Source organism: Drosophila willistoni (genome assembly GCF_018902025.1).
Source record: "Drosophila willistoni isolate 14030-0811.24 chromosome XL unlocalized genomic scaffold, UCI_dwil_1.1 Seg141, whole genome shotgun sequence".
NCBI lineage: Eukaryota > Metazoa > Arthropoda > Insecta > Diptera > Drosophilidae > Drosophila > Drosophila willistoni.
In genome coordinates, this window is record NW_025814052.1 from 11,247,267 (window position 1) to 11,268,256 (window position 20,990).

A 20,990-nucleotide genomic window follows, 5' to 3' on the forward strand; every position below is an offset into this window, starting at 1 on the left:
TCCTGTACCTGATCCTTTCCTCTGGTAGTCTCCCGTCTCTGTCTAACTGATCCTGTGTTTCTGTGTCTCTGTGTGTGTGTGTCATTTGACACTTTGTGGAGGCGCCATCGTCGCATTACTTCCACATCAAATAGCAATCTGGACGAAGTCGGCCCCCGCCCCCTCCCCCCCACCCTTTCCGACGCCATCCTATTACCCATTCTTTGAGCCTATGAAAATAATAACTGTGGGAACTGACCAAGAACTGGCTGGGCAACTACTTCAGACTTTCAGCTCGCTTCATTGCCGTTTTATTGGTTGAAAATAAGTTAATAACATGGAGGCCGACACCGCTACTAACAACAGCAACAATAGCAATAGCAATAACAACAACAACACCAACAACGACGACGACGATGAGTATCCTTCTTTCTTGTTGTTCTTTTTGTTAACTTGGTGCTTGGACCATATAACAATGCAACAATATTGCCGACTCCCGACTCCCGATTTGGAATGCCGCCGACTTGAGACTCGGGAGCGGAAGCCGCATAAGTGGGCTTTTCAACAGCTAAGCCAACAGCATCGGCCCCAAAGTATATCATCACAACCACCTACTTTTTCTCTCTCTCTCTATCTCTATCTCACTCTTCAGTTTCAAACAATTGGTATGCCATGATCCTGGGTCTCAGGCTCAGAGGCCTAAGACCAAACTGAAGACCGGGCTGGCCAAACTTTTGGGGCAACTTCCAACCGACGCCCTAAGGGCAACGATGATGACGACGACGACGACGACGACGCCAGAGACGCCGCCACCGATAATGATGAAGGTGTTGGCGATGATGATGCTGATGACGCGGATGCGCTGACGCCAAAGCCGAAATGTTTTTCTGTCGGCGACTTTTTGTGCTTGTAGTTTCCGATCATTTCAATCACCTGCAATCGAATGGCAACCAAAAACGTATCTCACTTTAAACTATTTTCCCCACCATCGGATTTATTCAGATTATTATTGGCAACGGTTTTAGTTTTGTGCTTAGTTTTTCGGTGTAGCGCATACAATGTGTCTGTCTGGCCAATCGGACGGATTGACTGACTATGGCAGTGCCAATGCCAATGCCCACCGCTGGATGCGCCGCTAAATGGGATCAGTTTTGGTAACGAGTTAACGAGTTGATTTCACTTCAGCGATTGCCGCCGCAGACCCGAACCGAACGCGCACCGCGAACTCAAAGACGAACCGGATTAGCAGTTTGCAGTTCTTCGTTGTTGTTGCTGCTGTGGCTGCTGCGGCGGCTGCGGCGGCGGCGACTGCGGCTGCTGTCCATTTGTCCCGTTTGCCCATTGTCTGTTTTCTTTAGCTGCGCGGTGGCCATGGCCAATGTCTACACAACAAGGTGACGGCTTATAATGACGGGCCATGGTCAAGAACGGATTTGTATGATGAGAAAGGTGGGCAAAGGATGGGATGGAAGGGGGTTAGGTGGTTCTTCTGGTGCTGGAGATGAAGTTGCTGATGGTACTGCTTTGGCTGTTTGTGGTGCGGGTGCGGGGCGGTGCGGGTGTGGGTGCGGGTGCGGGTGCGATGGTGAATCGGATCGCATCACATTCGGATAGCCATTGAGGCCAGGTGAGAGGCGTTTGCACCTCCCATGGCATGGCATGGCATGGCACACAGAGGCTCCAGCGCCCGCTCCTGTGGCGGCTTTTGAAATGCTCTCAATATGAGGTTTATTTTTTGTTTTTTTTTTGTTTTTCCTCCTTTGGCGTTTTCTGTTTTGGATCACTCTGTCTCGTCGTCAAGGGGCGTTACCCAGTGATCATCACGCGTTTGCGCTCCTCTTTTTTGTGTTTTTTTCTGTTTTTTTTTTTTTGGTGTTGCCTTCCTTTTTTTGTTGCCTTAATGGGTGTTATTTTGTTTTGCCGTAAATATTTTTGCAATGGTCGCTAATTAAGTTTGGCTCTTTTGCGGGATCTTTCGGCTGCACATCCTTCGCACTTTGTTATGTGTGAAACTTTTAAATTTTCGGTTCGGCAGTCGGCAAACATGAAAACCCTGGCGCAGCGTTCGAGCCAAATTGCCGGGCATTAAAGTCCATCCTCTGCCCTTCAATCCACCGTAAGTCAATGAAACTGACCGCTGACCGGCTCAACTGATAGCTGCTGATGACCACGGACCGTGTGTTTTAGTATGTGTGTGTGTGTGTGTGTGTGTGTTTGTGTGATAGAAAAAAATAAACACGACTGCATAAAATTAACTAAATAAATATTGCAATTTTACGAATTTACCTACAATTTGCTGCTTGAACAGAAGGTTTAAAATTGTCAGATTGTAAGTTGAATTTTAGGATTAATTTGGATCGTAGAGTATTCATATCTTTATTTTAGGAGAGTCGAATCGACCTTTATATAGAAATGTTGCCAATCGATACAAATCTTTTTTCTATTTATAGCTAACATATTGAGTTAACGATCGTTCCACTTTTTGGATTTTCTTTTCACTTTTTTTTTTTTTTTTTTTTTTTGGCAGACAATATAAGTAATTGAAAGGTCTGCAAACTGATAAGCAATTTTTATTGTTTTTGTTATTATTTTTGTTTTAATCACTTTAGCGGCATTTGTGCCAGCTCAGCGTTGCATGACTTAAGGTTAAAAAATGTGTGACAACACACGAAATACATTTTCTGTAACCGCATAATGCTAATTTATTAAGCCATGGATACTCAATACAATTAAACAAGACGAAAAAGATGAAAAACCAAAATGAGTCATTCGAATAAAACTGCTAAGGAATTTTCAAAATGCTGTAAATGTCAATAATTTTCAGCTTACACAAGAGGTAATTGAATTTTTATGATTTCTGCTGATGTTAAATGTTTTTCTCTACTTTAATTTTTAAATTCACTTGTAGTAAATACTTTTGGATTGTAAATAAACATTTTCTTTAGTTTTTCAATTCCTTGTCCTTGTCTAACAGACTCTAGAATTGGTTTGAAAGCTGCCGAGTTATAATAAATGGAAACCTTTTCGATTTCCAATGAAAGTCTCTACCATATATATTCGGAAATTGTTGCATCTAAATACCAACATTTTCCGCTTTTCTATGGCTAATGAGCTTAGAGGTTTTTCAATGGCATATCGTGTGCACTTGTGCCTACTACTTTTACGAATGTGTAAACCGATGAGATTATAATATGTATGTGTTGTGCATTTCCATTTCATTCATTGTGAATTTCCATTTCATTCAATTAAAATTGTATTTATCATGGCATGGGACTTATTCATTGGCAGCAATGTTAGATTATATAAATATACATCATCATCGTGATGATGAGAACATGCATCAACTAGCCCGGTCATACGTCAAATATTACTCATACGCCACCGCCATCGTCACATATTACCCACAAGGGATTTACACACACTCACACACACGCATACGCATACGCATACGCATAAATATATGTGTAGGTAATCATGCAGTTGAAGGAAAGTCTAAATAAGTAACCACCAAAAAGACTGTCACTCACATATGCCTCACATTCTTACCAAATCAAGCAAAAAAAAAAAAAAATAAAACTCCGCAACGACCTTAGACCGGCCAAAAAAAAAACAAACACAAACACATAAATGCACACACACACACAAATTACCTGAGAAAACCCAACCCGTACCAATTGGTTGCCCCGCTCACAACTTCGACAATAGTTTATAAATAGATTGGCCCAATCATGCGCTACGCCCGCGCATTTGTGCCGGGTACGGAGGAGTCGCGGCCACAATTCGGCCTCTTCCGCCAGTGTCTCACAGTCAATGGCCAACGGAGACATCTCCATGGTTCCCCTCACCTCACTTCACCTCACCTCACTTCACTTCGCTACGCTTCACTACATCATGAGTAACACAAGCTCAACAATTTTTTTATTGATCATGGCGCGCAGTGAAATTTTAGATCAGAAAATTTTATGAATGAATGTGGCGAATGTGGCGGGAAAGAGCGACAGAGAGAAGGGGCAACAGAGAGGCAGTATAGCTAATCAACCCAACCTCAACAACGACCCCAACCCCCCAATGACAAGCAGAGACAAGCAGCGTCTACGCGGCGTATGAGTAATAACTGAATTCTTGTGAAATTGAACGGAAATAGCTCAAATTTTGCAGGGAGAGCGAAACGAAAAGCAACAACTAACTGAGTTAAAGTATGGCAAATGATATGAAGCTGAGGGGGGGAAGTGTATGTGTGTGTGTGCGCCATTATTATTATGGCATCGGTTGTAGGACTACAGTAAATAACTGGCATGTTCTTTTAACAACTTTGTTAATACCACCATAACAAGTAAGTATTAAGTAATTAGTAAGTAAGTAGTTTAAAGCCCATAAACAAAATTTGAGAAACCGGCAAAAAAGAAAACAGCAATGCAATAAATTATATATACAATTTGTTTATTCGAGAGAGCAAGGCATTTGGCTCTCAGCTGTTTGCTGTCAACAGCTGATCGCACGATCCGTCGTGAGTGCATGTGTGTGTGTGTGTGTGTGTGTCACTATCAATATGAAATAGAGTCGTATTTAAAACAGAAATCAATGTCGTGGTCAGTGCGCAATCATTTAACTCAACACTCTGAGAGAAACAGCATGAGAGAGCATGAGAAAGAGAATTAGATGACTCTCTCAGTGTATTTTTTTGATCGGCCTTAAAAGGTAAAGTTGAAGATAATGACTAACTAACTAATATAACTAAAGTAGGTAATGTCTCACTTTTTGAACCCTCTCATATGGTCAGCTGTTTCAACGTTTTTGTCTCTCATATTGAGTGAGTTTTCTCAAAGAAAAAACAGCTGTCTGGCCTCTCTCTCTCTCCCTCTCTCTCTCGTGCTCGCTCGCTCTCTCTTTAGCCTTACTTGAGGGAGCACTTGAGAATTTTGCCCACATGGGGAGGGGAAAAAAAGTTGGTTAGGGTGTTCTGGAGAGTGAGGTCAGATTGCACACTCATAACAACTAACACACACTCACACACAAGACACTCTCCCGCCTTGTTTGAGGGTTTCATTTTTGCTATGTGTGTGTGTCGGCCTCCGCCTCCACACACGACCGAAAACCACGACTCTACGTCAACGACAACGACAACAAAACGACCGAAAAGACGAAGACGAGAAAGCCAAAGTCAGATTCGATCGGATCGCCCGGCAATCAAAATCAAATCAAAGCAGGCAGCCAAACGCAGCGCGTCGATACAAAAAATTTGCAGATACAAAATAAATAACAATATTACAATTTTTCGTCTTTTTTTGTCCGTTTTGGCTTTTATTTTTTTTATTAAATACAACTAACGCGCGTATCTCAACTCTATATACTAAAATATATATGTATATATAGAGTAATCCTGACTTGCATAAATTTTTAACAATTACGATCAAAAAGAACTTTTCCTCTTGCTCTCTGTCTCTCTATCTCTCTCTCGCTCTGTGTATGTGTGTGCGTGTGTTCCCGAAACAAACTAATTAAAATAATCAAAAGACAATTTACAAAAAGTGATATAAACATTTTAAAGGATTTCCTAATTGGCTAATTATATGTAAATGGTAAGTGTTAAATTTTTAATATTTAGTTTTTTTTTCGACATTTGTTATTATTGTTGTTATTGTTACAATGTTTAGGGAAGGGAAAAATAAGTGTTATAGTAATTCATTTGCTTAATTTTTTGTACATTTTTTTTGTCTTGGCATGACGCATAATGATGATGAAATGAAATGAAATAAATGCGATTTGTTAGAGCTATTAGACAAATATGTAACTAACACATTGACTAACACAAGAAAGTTAAATGGAAGTTTCAATCTGGAAAGTTCTTTAACAACATTATCGTTAACTATTTAAAGTTCAGATTGATTATCATTAATTCTCTGAAGGATAGTAATATGGGTTTATCTAAAGATTAACTCCCTATGTAAAACCATTTTCTGAGACTTTCCTTCTCTTTTGAGTTGAGTTGGATTGAGTTGAGTTATCAAGTTTGTTCCCATTTCATTCAATCAAATTCCTAGAAAGCACACACGTTATCAACTTGCAATTGCAGCCGAAACACAACAACAATAAAATTATAAAAAAAAAAAAGGGGAAAACAAAATTATCAAACAAATCGATATACTAACTAACTACAATGTTCGCATAAAAAGTTGGCATAAAAAATAAATCAAAATGTTATATTTCAATACAAATGACAAACATGTGAAATTAATTTACACGTTTTCAAGAAGCGAAAGGAAAGGAAAGGGGTAGGCTGGTAGGCTGGTCGGCTGATTATTTTGGTGGCAGGTGTAGGTAAAGGCCAAAAGCAAAAACAAAATAAGTAAAGAGTGGAGAGGAGCCGGGTCGACAGTGCGACGATGCGTCAGCAGCAGCAGCAGCGGCAGTGTTTTGGCCTGGACAAGGTCCGGGAAAGAGAATGAGGCGACGAAAGAGAGAGAGAGAGAGAGAGACGCAGCGAAGAGTCAAATCAAGTTGTAGCGAATTTCACAAAAGTTTGCAAGAAGACAAACGCGTGGCAACATGTACACATAGCCCAGACGGTGGTCGAAGTTCGTTGACTTTGTAGCGTAGTGTAAGCGTTTTTTTTTTCCTTATATATATATATATATTTTTTTGATTTGGGCCTACCCCACCAGCCGTTTGATGATTCAGCCAAAATCAAAAAAAAAAAAAACGAACCAAAAAAAGCAACACTTTTTTTTCCGGATTTTTTGTTAATTTTAAATAATTATGTCAGCCAGATAACAACAATAATAACAATTGCCAGCAGCAATTGTGTCGACATACACGTACACATACGTGGGCCTTTGCATGTGCGTGTGTTCCTCTCTCTAAATGTGTGTGTGTGTGTGTGTGTCTAACGGGATTCCCCCAGTAGTCACACTCATTCATTCACTCACATTCAGAGACTCACTCAAATGAAACACACTCATTTACTTACGGTCTTTCCATTCATTTATATCCCCCAATTCACTCTATTTAACTCTCTTTCTCCCTCTCTGTTTTCTTTTTTATACTAGACGAAGCATCTGGCTTGCAAAACGGCCAACACAAGGGAAAGAGTCCATCAGCAACAACATTACAGCTTTGGCTCTTTGCTGTTGACTTTGTTTCTCATGCATCAAATGCAACAGTTAGCCAGCCGTGAGAATGGCCAACCCTATGGCGTGGCAGCCACCCCAATTCCATCCACATCCACATCCACAACCAATAGACTACACAACACCAACACAAACACCAACACAGACACACTTGCACCCACCATAGACCCAGTTCTAAGTGGGACAAGTAACAATACTTTGCGACTGAAACGCTATTCGGACAAATCGCTAAAGGAGAAATTCGGTTTGGCCTTGAATACAACCTTTCTTGACTGGAGTCAAGCATGTGGAACGCCAAGGAGCAGTCTTAATAGATTAAACAAATTGAAAATTAGAGAAAAAATCAAAACATTTAAACCGCACAAGAAGCGACAATGGGTAAGTTACAGATAATCAATAATTAATTCATATATAGAAATTCAAATTTTAATTTCTCTTTTTTCGCAGCTGCTGAAACTAATGCAAAATCACACACGTTTCGTATATCATGACTTGGTTGACGATGACCTTAGACGAAACATTAGTAATGTAAGCACCGATAAGGCCAATGATGATCTCAAGGCCTTTGATTATCGGGAAATGAATAGTCCAGCTTATGATCTATTTAGAAGTCAATATCAAAACTTTTTGCCCAATCTACGTGCGAAAAAGGATAAGAAAGTAAGTAAAAACTTGGTCTAGTCATTCATCATGTCAATCATTTTGGTCAAAAAATCAAATTTTTAATAATCATCAGGCAATTACATGCCAGTTTATGGTTATCACGTGAAACCAAATCCACTTGACTTTATTTTATTTTGTAGTTTTTGTTGTTCTTGTTGTTGTTGTTGATGTTCATTTTCGGCGTAGGTGCAAAAACGAATCATTATCACAAGTTTAGGCAGTCATATGAGTCCATATCAATATATATATATATGTATTTGAAAAAGTCCATGGGTTGGCCCAATACATGGAGATTCGTTCATCGTTTGTCAAAGAATATGAGATCTATCCAAAAAGAGTTTTCAACTCAACAAACTCATCTCGCAAGTGCCTAATTAAAGACGTGCGCCGGCCTTGATAATGAAATCCATCACGTTTTATTAGAGCCTCTTGAAACAGCTGGCCACACGCTGCCCCAGACCCAAAGACCTTATTCCTTTCAACAAATTAAATAGAAATAACAAAAAGTAATGCCTCGATGATGCTGGCTCCCCGGATACTTGGATAAATCATGAGTCGAATTAGCATTTCCTCCTCTTGCTTTTCCTAGAAATTCCTCAACTTATCGCTCTAATATGAGGATAAGAGTCAAAGTCAAAGCCGTTTAGGATGTATATAGATTGGCACAGTTCATCGTACATTTACGTATATATACCTACATATCAGTATATATATATATACATATATTATATTTGATTTCTATTGTGCCACTTGCTGCTTTTTTCTTTGCTCCAAAGGTGTTAATTGCAAGCATATATACTCATATATATATATTTTCATAGATCGAAAAAGGAAAAATCTAAAAAATACTGCATGAAAAACCGGTTATTGTCAGTATATATTGAATATATCTGAATAATTTTTGAAATCATCAAATTTTAGTGCCACATTAAAATATTTTTTTATGAATGAATGATATTACAAGAAATTAGTAGGTTTTTTTTTTTTTGTTTTTGCCAGATGCTTATATAAATATATATAAGGAATATATAATATCTTTTTGAATTTTCTTTTTTTTTTTTAGTTATTTACTATTTTGTTTTGTGGGATTCGCATGAGTTTGCTTTGTTAACGTTTTTGTTGAAGCTTTTCATTATAATCTCTCTACTATATACATACATATATATATTGCACACATTTGGCATAAATGTTTGCATATATCGATTTAAAAATAGACAAAAGCGTGATCTTGTTATGAGAGTTTTAAATCTATAAATAATAAGCCAGACAGACTTTGTTTAGTAGCAAAACGGCAGTAAATTGCCAACTCACCGTGTAAGAGGCAGAAAAACAACAAAAACTTAAACTAAAACTAAACTAAACTTTGCTTAGCAACCAACTTCATCATCATGATCAGCATCATCATGATGATATTGCTCATCTCCATTTGATCTTTCACTTGTGTGAATTTCTCTCTCTGTCTATCTCTGTCATTGGCGTCATTAGAAATGGTTTCGTTTTGTGAGGGGTAAAAATTTTCCAAGATGAATAATAATATTTGTACAAGAAATCTAGTCAAAAAAGAAATGATTATTAAATATTTTCATATACGTCAAACGGTGACAACTAATTGTTAACATTGACAACCATAACCGAAAGGGAAGTAGAAGCAGAAGGAGAAGCAGAAGAGGCAAAGCGAAGACAAAATACAAAACTGAATGACGAAGTGGCAACTCTCTAGCCGACTGACTGACTAAATGACTGATTGAAGACCTCTATTTTTAGAGTAGATGATACCGATACCGATACCCCGAACCCAAACAGACACCCGCCACAAGCCTTTCGGAACACCAAACACCAAAAAAAACCAAAACACACATGGCAAGCAATTAGCCAGAAATCGCGGCCTTTTGACGTCACAATATTTCGCACATACTTAAAAATCTGATAATATGTATAATCACACACTCACAGTGGGCAAATTGAGTGACAGAGTAGACAGAGAGAGAGAGGGAAATGGAAGGGCATAGATACATAGAGAGTCTAGGTAGAGGGAGTGCGAGTGGTTGTGGGAGTAGGAGGGAGAGACGCGTGTGAAATGAATCAGCTATCGACGAGTCAGAGTCAAGCGTATCGCATGGATTCCCCGGCATGAATGAAACGCAAAGATACACGAACAAACAAACGAGCAAGCGAGCAAAACGAGCAAACGAACGAACGAACGAACAAACGAGCGAGCCAGCGACGTCGCCGACATCACGACGTCACTGGCAATAACAGCCGCAACAACAACGACAACCACAATATCAAAATAACAGTTAGGCAGCGAACGCAACGCACCGCGTCTCAACACTCGATTTTCACTTTCTGGCACAACGAGGCGTATGATTAATTTCGCTTGGCGCACGCGTCTTGTCCCATTCCCTCCCTCATCCATAATTGCACTCGTATTTTTGCTATGCTCTCGCATAGCCACGCTTGCGCTCTCTCGCTCTCATTTAGATAACCAGCTCTAGGTGAAGGCAACTTGCCCAAGTGGCCAAGTTCAGTCACCTTACAGACCAAAATGATTGTTTTTAGATTAAGAATTTATAGTTTTAGTTACAATTTATACTAATTGATTGTTTGTTGTCCCTCTCTCTCTCTTTCTCTTTTTGCAGTTACAACTACGTAATATCCATCGTAATCTGGAGTTTTATGTGGCTGCCTTCAGTTATCTTCGGCATGCTCAACTTTTGGCCGATATGGAAAGCTCCAATTATGAGAGCGTCATCTCATCAGATCTGGAACGTTTGCGTTCGAGTGCCCGTTCTATGCTCTGTAATGTGGATACAACCATTATGGAAATAAATCGTCTAGCTGTCCAAGCAAAGCGGCAAAAAAATAACATAATACAGAAAATACCCCTCAAAACCATGCCCAAATTGACAATGGAGAGGCGGCTGGGTAATTTCAAGACCGATATTGTGGAACTGCATAAGTTGGCCATTGATGTGGCCAAGCACGGAGCCAGTATACCGCCCCAGATGCTGGAGACCACTCAGCTGGCGCTCGATGTGAGATTTGTTAAATACGAGTATATAGAATATCTAAATGATTTGCTTCAGCTATTGAACAGACAAAGAAAAAAGTGGAAATCACAAAAAGTTTCGTCTACCATTATTCGATCCTAGTTAGATTCTATTTTAGACATTCCAAAAAACAAAAAAAACAAATTCGAATTGAGAAAGTATATCCAAGACATAGAAACCTCTAGAGCCTATACACAAATACACACAAAAACACACATCCACCTAATGCCTCCGACAATTGAGGCTCATTCCATTAATTATTTATTCAATATTTATTTATTATCGAAATGCCCTATCGATTTTTATATACATACACACACAAAGGCTATGAAACCCTGAATCCAATATTACATAAGTATTTATTTCCACAAATATCATTTTGTATGCATCTTATCATTCAGTTCTTGATGTTTTTTTTTCCTTTTTTTTTCGTAATTGTAAGACCTCAAGACGTATTATGAATAGTATTTATTTATGGAACATTTAGTATTTAAGTTCTCTTTTTTTTTTTGTATGCACAATCTTTTGCCCTGTATTACAAATGCTGTGATAGTAGTTTAGAAGAGAGCCCAAACAATCCAATCGAAAATTGTATACTTAATACACCTAATATACATGCATCTACACCTTGAATTGTGTCCTTTTATTTCTGGGAAATATGGGTTGAAAAAAAAAAGGAATTTCAGGAGTCAAACTGTTAACTGAATATATGAATGGCTAACTTCTACAGGTAAGTGTATAACTCTAGACTTGGTTATAGAATTTAATTTAATTGTCTTTTCAATGAATTCATTTGATTGTGAATCAAATGGGATGCGTATAAGTCAAATAGTTCATCGAAAACATCAAATCATTCTTAAGGAAACAGTAAGAGGTAATTTCTATATCTAGGAAAATATTTAAATCTTATCGAATATAATCTTATCTGAACGAATCTTTGCTTATCTTGATGTCGTTCATTTGAAAATTATGCGACTATCAAGTGCACTTTCAGTTGCTGCTTCCTGTTAACTTTATATCTTTATGACATTTCTAAGAAAAACTCAAGTTAGCATTTAAATTGATAGTCATTTAATTTCGAGGTGAACAAATGCTCCAAATAAATCCATAAGTCATAAGACATTTTGTATTTAATTTAATGAGACATGGACTAACTTTATATAGAAGCAAAATCAAATAGATTAAGTTAAAAGAATTTCAGAGTTAAAATTTGTAAAGATTCATTGGATTCTTTTTTCCACTTACTTCCTGCCTTTCCCCTGGCGCCATATCAATTTCACGGGCAACAAGAGACAATTCAGTTAGTCGCCCCCCTCTCGTATTCCATTCCCTCTGTTATAGCTCATACGCAATGTACAACAACAACAACAACATCAACAAAAGATGGCTATAAAGAATAGGAATTGAAATTGGTGGAAGAAAAGCGAGATAGACTAAGAGAGAGAGATAGAGAGAGAGAGAGAAAGAGTGAGATGCAGTTTAATTGCAGACCCGCAAAGTAAATTACGCGGCATTTATAGACTTGTACAAATATTTTATGAGCCATATAATAATTCTTTAACTTATATTGTTAAGCGGTCATATCGTGGGTTCCATAAGCAACCAAAAAAAAAAAAAATTAAAGAAGGAGAATCAACATTTTACGACAATTTTGTTGTTGTTGTTGCCCCTTATCGAGGTGAAGGAATCTACGTGCACCTTCTATACAGCCTACAACGGCTTTGTGAGACTTTGTGTGAGTTTTTGTTCCCCTCTCCCTCTCTCTCTTCCTCTCATTCGGTGTCTCACTCTTTCATTTTGGTTTGTCGCGTTTTATCGCACACAATCAGCAATTGTCATTAATTTCGGACGCTGTGTACGTGCTCCGATTTGTCTCCGTTTCTCTCTTGCTCTGCTCTCTCTCGCTCTCTCTGTCTCTCTTTCTTTACATTATATCACTCTCTCAGTGTTCTGATTCAACAATTTAATATGCCGAGGGAGATGATTCTCCATCTCTATATCTTTAGCTCCTTTAAAGTTGAAGCTCACAGGGCCAACTAGAGATCGCTTATCGGATTTTTATTATTGTTGCAGCAGCAGCAGCAGCAGAAGCAGCCTCCTCTGTGTGTGGACATGCAACTATGCAACTGATCCATTCACCATTCACTGCGACACACACAACAAATAAAGGCAAGAAGTGCATTCATTCTCTTTCTCTGCTTTGCATGCAGTTTGTGTGCTGTCTTTCTCCCCCTCTCTTTCTCTCTCTCCCTTTCTCTCTGCAGTTTTGCCCTTTCAACCCTTTTTTGGGTTACATTTCTTCAGGTGCACGTAGACGACATCTATCTTTAGTTTTGATAGGTTTTTATTAGCCTGACCTTTATTAAATTGAAAATTATGTCTTTCTATGAGAAATGTCGAAATTTTTTTCTCTCCTTCGTCTCTCTGTGTGTCCATGTGTGTGTTACCAGAAATACCCATTAATTGTTAGTAGATATATAAGTGTTCCAACTCCGCTTGCACATCTAATGGCTACAATATAGTACGATCTATTTTCTATAAGATTTACATTTTACCATTTCTTAATTTAATAAAAAGGCATCTAATCTAATAATATGTATAGCCTTTCCATTGAGTTTAGAAACCTTTTTGAGTTTTCCAGGGTATCAGTTAGTCCAGTCCAGTCAGTTAACTCGTTTCCCCCTTCACCTTTTTCCTTTTTGTGGTTCACTTTTTGGTTTCTTCAATGAACTTTTGCGCCTGGAACTCTTCTTCTCGGCCAAAGATATGATCTAAATGCTTTTTTCGTATTTTTTATTTTGTTTAGTTGTATACATTTATAATTTTTGTTTCAGTTTCAGTTTTTTTTTTTTTTTGTTTTTAGTTGCTTTCGGTCACGTGCAGGTCTTCAGAAAATTGTTTTTGTCTTTGTGGCTCTGACAATTAATTTAAAATATCTTATTTCATTTATGTTTCTTTTTCTTTTTTGTTTTTATTTCATTATTTTTCCTCTTCTGTTTTTTGTTTTTTTTTTTGTATTTAACTTGTATTTTTGAGTTATGTTTTCCGCTGCAGATTTACTGATAATGGCGTTACATTTATGGACCCTAAATGCGATCAACAATACCAACAACAACAACAACAACACGAAACACTAAAGTAAAGATTTCAACACGCCCCCTAAGTAGTCTAAGGAATTGTTGGAAAAACTTGATTTGTTTTTTGATTTGTTTATAAAGTTTTGTCAACAATCTGTTAGAATTTTTGAAAACAATTTTGTTATTTAAATTTTGTTTAGATACCCTTCTATATATTGAGAAAAGTATCGTGAGATTTGATAGATCACCCACAATATATAGATAAGATCAGCCTTCTTAGACTTTAGAATGTAATGAAATAAGTATCAAAGCAAAAATGATTCATCTAAATTCAATTCTCATTTCAAAAGAAAGTAAAAAATAAATAGGAATTAATTTTGATAAGTGTAACTAACGTTTTTAACTTCAACCTTTGGATGTTGAATACTCTATATAAGCTCTTCTTTTCAAGCCTCTGCAAGAGTGTAACAAATTCGAATTTGGCAATTTTCCATTCGAATCGAAATAGATTTCATGTTTATACTTGAATCTCACGAGATTCATAATGCTGGATCAGCTTTTTCTATTCTTTTATATGATGATGTGGGAATAAGTCGAGAGGTGTTGATGAAATCTTTCCAACTTCACTTCACTCACACACTTAAGTGCCTCAGCAGTTTCTTCTTTCACGGAATTAATTGCAGCTGCCCAACTGTTTGTTGGGCAATTGGTTCAATTCAGCTGGACACAAATAGATATATATGTATATATATATATATATATGGTTTTTTTTTTTGCAAATTGAGGTTGAGGAAAAAGACTTGCATAAATGCTGACACCCTTTAAAATAGAAGGGGCAGGAAAGAAAATGCATTGGAGGTAATTTCCATGGGAAATAAATAAAAGCTGATCATAGAGAATAGTAAAAAAAAAAACAAGTATACCATAAAAGTTCTCATTGTAGACATTTAAAGAATCGAATAAGAACATTAAGGTTACTCGGCTTCAGCAGGAAGTTATTTAAATAAAAAGAATTTGTCAGTCCTGAGACTCGGAATATTTCTCATTTCAAATATTATCAATTGGTCAAGAAATTCAGAGATTCAGGAATCAGAGAGTTTTGACTTTGTTTACCTCTAATTGTAAGTCTTATTTGGTAAATTCTTGAACCCTTTTGATTTGAGACAATGTTTCGTCGCAATTTGAGTTTGTCCCTAGTCTTGAAAGTAGTCAAAGTCTTGCTTTTGATAAACTTTGAATGTTAGGAAAGGCAAAAAGATAACAGTCCATGTTAGGAGGCTTAACTTTGGCGACATCTGCTCGGGTTATATTATAGACAAGTATTGATTTTTGTGTTCGCCACCGTTTTGGGTTCTAGTTTAGGTCTTTTTTTGATATTTGCCGTCGGGCGCCTGTTTTATTCTATATTGTATATGATTTGTACCTAGAGGAATGTTGGATTCCTTGATTTTATTTTTCTATTTTCTTCGTTCTTTTTTTTGGTATTTGCAGTCGTCGAACGAGGTCGTCAAAGCGGCGCCTTGGCCCATATAAATTATGCTCACATTAACAATGAGCCTTTTGTCCCTTCGATTGCACTCCCCGTGACTGACTGACTAACTGACTGAGTGTGTGAGTGTGTGAGTGTGTGTGTGTGTGAAGAGATTTCCGCGTAATACGGTTCAAAGGTGTTTCAATTGCAAAATATCACACAATTGTGCTGTTTGTGTTGTCCGGCGAACCGAAAAACCAGAAACGTAAAGTGACAGAAATTATGAAAGAATCATGAGCATAAAGGATCAAAGGTCGCGCCCACTTTGGAAAAGGACAATTGCATTTAATTCAGGACACACACGCACACTCGAACAACAAAAGGACACACTCACACACATGAACATTTTGGACAGTTTTGAAATTGGTCAAGCCTGGGCAGCTGTTAGACAAAAGCGAAGGTTTTTAATTGTCAATGAATGGCAATGAAATGAAAAAGACAAACAAATATCGACAAAAAGAATTGGGAAAATTGAAAAATTTGAGAAAATGAATTTTGACCCACCACCCAGGTGAGAAATGCACTTCTGTATATAAAAGAAGGCCTCTAAATTGGGTCTCTGTGCCCCTCACTCTCTCTCTCTCTCTCTCTCTCTGTCTCTTTTGCGTGTGTGTGTGTGTGTGTGTTGTCTTTGTCTTTTGTAGTCATTTTTATGTTGTTTTTGTGTGAGTGAAACAAAAGGAAAAATCATATAATTAATGGGCCAGTTGGCGCCAGAGATTCCTGAATCTGATTCGTGTTCAGTTCAGTGTCAAAAATAAATGATATCCTCCTGATATACGAGTACGCGGACAAAAGTACGTGCTTGGTTACATATAGAGATGTATGTATGTAGGTATATATCCATCTATATATATGTACATATGTGTGTATGTATATTTAGTCTTGAACTTATCATATACGAAAATCAGGGTGCAAACATTCAATCAGTCAAATAAGCAAGGCAATCACTCAATGGGCACACACACGACGCGATGCGACTTTTGAGATGATCGGCCACGGGACATGGACATGGATATGGACATGGACATGGACACAAGTGGCTTGTCAAATATTGATATAACCCTTTTTTGCCCCCCCTCCTATTCACCTCATTCACATCTACAGCTTCATTCTCATCACCCATTCCTTTTTCTCATTCTCAACTAGGATCACAAAATTTCACAATTGAATGCTAAGCGTAAATATTTAATTTCGTTTGTTGTGTGTGTGTAAGTGTGTGTGTGTGTGTGCTCTTTCTTGTTTTTCAAATCTGCCGAAGTCAAACAATTGTAAATTCATTTGGTATAGATCTAGTCAACTGATATGGGCCCTGTATATAGTAATCCTCGGACAACAACACAGTTCATTAAACTCTCCACCTCTCTGAAGATGTTCAAGTTTGGTTACATCTACCAAATATGGATTGCGAATGTGAATGCATTCACAAGCCATCAAGTCGACCATCAAATGAACTAAAAGAAAATTCCCAACAAAGTGAGAATAAGCTAAAAATCTACTTAATCCAAAATCATTCTCATTCGTATGTGAAAATATTTCAATCCAATGAACAAATTTCAATTGTTCCAACATGCTTGTCGTCCCTTTGCCTTTGGGGCTCTTTTATTGGAAACTATAGTAAATATACCCCAATTTGCCTAGTGAAGAGAATGAAAGAAAAAGGAAAAAAAAAAAGGCATTGATTTTGTTCAGGTTCAGTTCATGTCCATGTCTCTCATATTTGATTAACAAGTTGAAAACGATGATGAAGACGCGAAGTTTGTGGCCAAGTGTGGCGGGCTGTACGAACAACCAACCGTCTAGTGATCCATGTCCATTTCAGATACGCAGCACAAATAGACTAATTGCTGCAACTAATAAGACATCGTTCTCATTCAATTAAAATATCCATATCTAGTACAATTAGACAGACGACAAATGCCACATTGCGGCGACTCATTAAACTTGCACGAATTATTGCACGCACTTTGTCATACATTTTAATTTCAGTAAGTAGACTGAGACTGAGACTGAGAGTCTCTGACTCTGTCTCTCTGTCTATCTGTATCTGTATCTATCTCTGTCTTTGTCTCTGTCTCCGTCTTAGCTTCAGAAAGAGCTACTTCAACTCCATCTCCATTTCCATTTCCACCTCTGACTGTGACTGTGTCTCTAGTTTGGTCTCCCAACTCCAACTCGGAGGATCTTTTGGCACACACACACACACACACACACACACATTAGCAATTACGCTCATTACACTTAATTACAGAAAACTAGGAGTGCATGAAGATTTCCAGATGTGGACGGACCTGAACGGAACGTGAATCGAGTTCGAGTTGGAGTTTCGAGTCTCGGATAGTAAAGAAACTGAAAAGTTGGTAGGTTGATGAGTTGGTGGGTCGCTGTATTGCTGGATTGGTGTTTAGCTATCAGACGACCTACTCATCACAGTGGTTGCAAATTCTTCCTTATCATATTGAATTCGATTTTCCTTTGGTATTAACTAGAATTCCAAAGTTTGTCCATGAGATCAAGTCAAACTACTTTACTGGCTATACATATGTATACAAATTTTTGGCTAGTCCTTGAACCACTATGCAAGCAAGAGCTTAGGAGTGCCCAGGCGGGTTCTGGGCCACGGTTTGGCTTGGCTTTGCTATGCTTGGCCTGGCCTGGCTTGGCTTGTGTCTTTATATGCGCTCTGACTGGCCGGCGGCCGCCGCGAGGATCACGAGCGATGCAGAGCAAGTGAATTATTGCAGTCTCATTATGTGCGATGAGTTATGTATGGCGTATTGCTTTCGTCGGCAGCTCAACTCAACTTGGCTCAACTCAGCTCAGCTCAGCTCGTCAGCGTCTTGGTCGTCGTCGTCGTCGAAAGTGCTCATGTAAAGCCATCTGTCAGCAGTCCACACACACACACAAATACGCACTTACACACACACACACACACACACACACAGGGGGCTTCTCATCTCTTCTCGTCTCGAAGAATGTAGTGCGATGGTCGCCTAAATCAAGCGTACTTAGCGAATGATTTACATTCCAAAAGACAGCAAACACACTGCTGCGCCGTATGTGATGTTATGCGAGCAGCAACAACTGAAAAACACCTGAGTCAGGAGTTGGAGCCTCAGTTGGACTCGGAGTCCAAGCCCAAGTCGAAGACGGAGTCAGAGTCAGAGTCGGAGCCGGTGTTAAAGTCGGCAGTCTCAGCCTGCTGTGTGTATATGAGTCTTATTGTGTGTGTCTGTGACGATGTGTATGTGTGTGTGCCCCACAACGCTTCAAGCTGCACAACAACAACAACGAAAACAACTGACAGCCAGTGGGAAATCGGTTTAACTTAACGAATCTTACAATCACCTACATCTAACAAGAAACTTTGACCAAAAATATATATAGGAATTACAGGAATTAGTTTGCTCACAACTTCTAAGCAAACATTCCAAAAATAATCTCAAACAAAAACTTAATATCAGCAAATAATACTTCGCCTTCTAGGAATACATTCCTTAGGCTAAAGAAGAAGTATTTTCGAATGAAATTCTTCTATACTTCTGCTGTTCCGAAATTATCCCAGCTTCAATCCTATCGCAGTTCTTCGAATATATCCAAAAATACCATTTAGGTAACAGTAGAATGTATAATTATGTACTTTGTGAGTTGGTGAATCAAGATCACATCTGAAAAAGCCTTGTAACTCATCCAGTTCTAAGTAGATTTCATATTCATTTGGAATTTTTGCAAAAATAAACCGCAATAAAAAGTCATTTTTCAGAGAATCTCTATTTAGCAATTTCTACGTTATGAAACACTCATTGCAAAATTCAGAGACTAAATTCGTTTTAGTTTATACATTGAGCTAGAAATAACGAATGCTTAATAAGCTATGATGAAGGTTCTTGAAATAATAAGGGAAAACCCAACTATTTATTATGCGTTACTTCCTATGAGTTGCAAAGGAACTGAAGGAACTAAGAATATGAGCAATTTGTTTGTTTGCCAATAGAAATATGTGATTTCCGTTTTGGATTATATATCATTGGATTCGGAACAGTCAATATGCCATAGGAAACGCATTGTGGGGGCAAGCGATAATAAGCAGCACCAGCAGCAGCAGCAGCAGAAGCAGCCGCGTCACAACCACAACGTCAGAGTGGAGTCTGAATCTGAATCTGAATCTGAGAGTCTCTGGGAGTCTCTGGGACGTGAACGCTTCCTCGCATAAATATCACCAGCAATTACTCAGTCATAAGTTTGCCGCTTGCTCGTTTGCTGTCATGACATGAGTAACTTTTGCTTGTCCGATGGCTCCTCAAAGCTTTATAAGGTAGGGACGATCAGGCCAGACAAGACCAAGACCAAGACCAAGATCAAGCCAGACCAGACCAGACCAGCACAGACCAGAGCAAGACCAGAGAGATCTTCCTTTAATGCCCGCCGTTGCGTCTCTTGAAGTCGTCAGTGTGCGCCCAAAGTTGCCGCTAGGCATAAAATCCACAAGGAGCAGGGGGTATCTACACTGCAAAAAAATAAAAAGAAGGGGAAAAGTTTCCTTTTCTCCAACCTATTCATAAATTTCATCAGCTATCATCAGTATATAAATTCTCAGTTACAATGCTAATTTATAATATTATTCGTCTATAAGTAGTAGTTTTTGTTTCAGTGTATATTCTTTTCAGCCTGGAAAACAGGGTGGAGGCAGGGGGTGGTGGTGGTAACGGGAAGTTCACTTTGGTGATGGCTTGGCAAATTTTTACATCTTTTATGCTGGCGCAACAACTGGGCGGTAATTTGTTAAAGCTTCCTTACTTTTCAACACTCGTAGTAGATGGAGGAGCAGGAGCAGCCCAAAAACTCCACACACACAAAGAGAGAGAGAGAGAGAGAGAGAGATGGACTTACACACACATTTTAATTGTGCCCCTTGACTGGACCTGGAACCTGGCTCTTCTTGCATTGCTCTGATCCTTGCGCCTGCTTCCAAAACACTTTGTCTTGTTGATAAATTTCAGCGGCCATCCATCTCTTAGCACAGTTTCATCATTATGAAGGATCATAATGATGCTCTGCGGTCATCATCATCAGCAGCAGCGCCCTCTTTAAGTAGGTCTGCCGTCATTCATAACACTGAAACAGAAGAGAGAGACTGAGAGAGAGACAGAGAGATGGATGGGGATGGAATGGGGAGTGAATGGTGGACATGAGCACTTGCTTTCTCAACACAAATCAAAGCCAAGATGACGGAGTCTGACACCCAAAGGCTGCCCCTCCTAACAGCAGACAAAGGAAGCTGGAGCTACTACTAGAGACGAGACCCAGCTAGACGCTGAGCCAGAAGATCAGAAGCCCAAGCACACAGTGATTCAGTCTCATTTCATTCTCAAAACCGAATTTAAAGATCAATTTCATGGCATTTTCAGCATCATCCCAACCACTGTGCCTTGCACCATTGACTAATGCCCTGGGGGGGACTTTTGTTGCATTTTGTTGTCTTTTGACGTTGCCAAGCCCAAAAAGTGCTGCAGACTCTCCTGACTTTGTGGTGGACAGGACTGAGTCAATGAAAATGTTAAGC

General features: G+C 38.7%; 1 protein-coding gene across 1 annotated transcript; it reads left to right on the forward strand.

Moving 5' to 3' along the window:
* Positions 1-5,490: 5,490 nt before the first annotated feature.
* On the forward strand, positions 5,491-11,433 carry LOC6641111. The gene is made up of 4 exons (XM_023175296.2): positions 5,491-5,558; positions 7,026-7,484; positions 7,554-7,766; positions 10,409-11,433. The coding sequence occupies exons 1-4, from the start codon at positions 5,556-5,558 to the stop codon at positions 10,919-10,921; spliced, it is 1,188 nt and encodes a 395-aa protein (XP_023031064.1). The 5' UTR covers positions 5,491-5,555; the 3' UTR covers positions 10,922-11,433.
* The last annotated feature ends 9,557 nt before the right edge of the window (positions 11,434-20,990 follow it).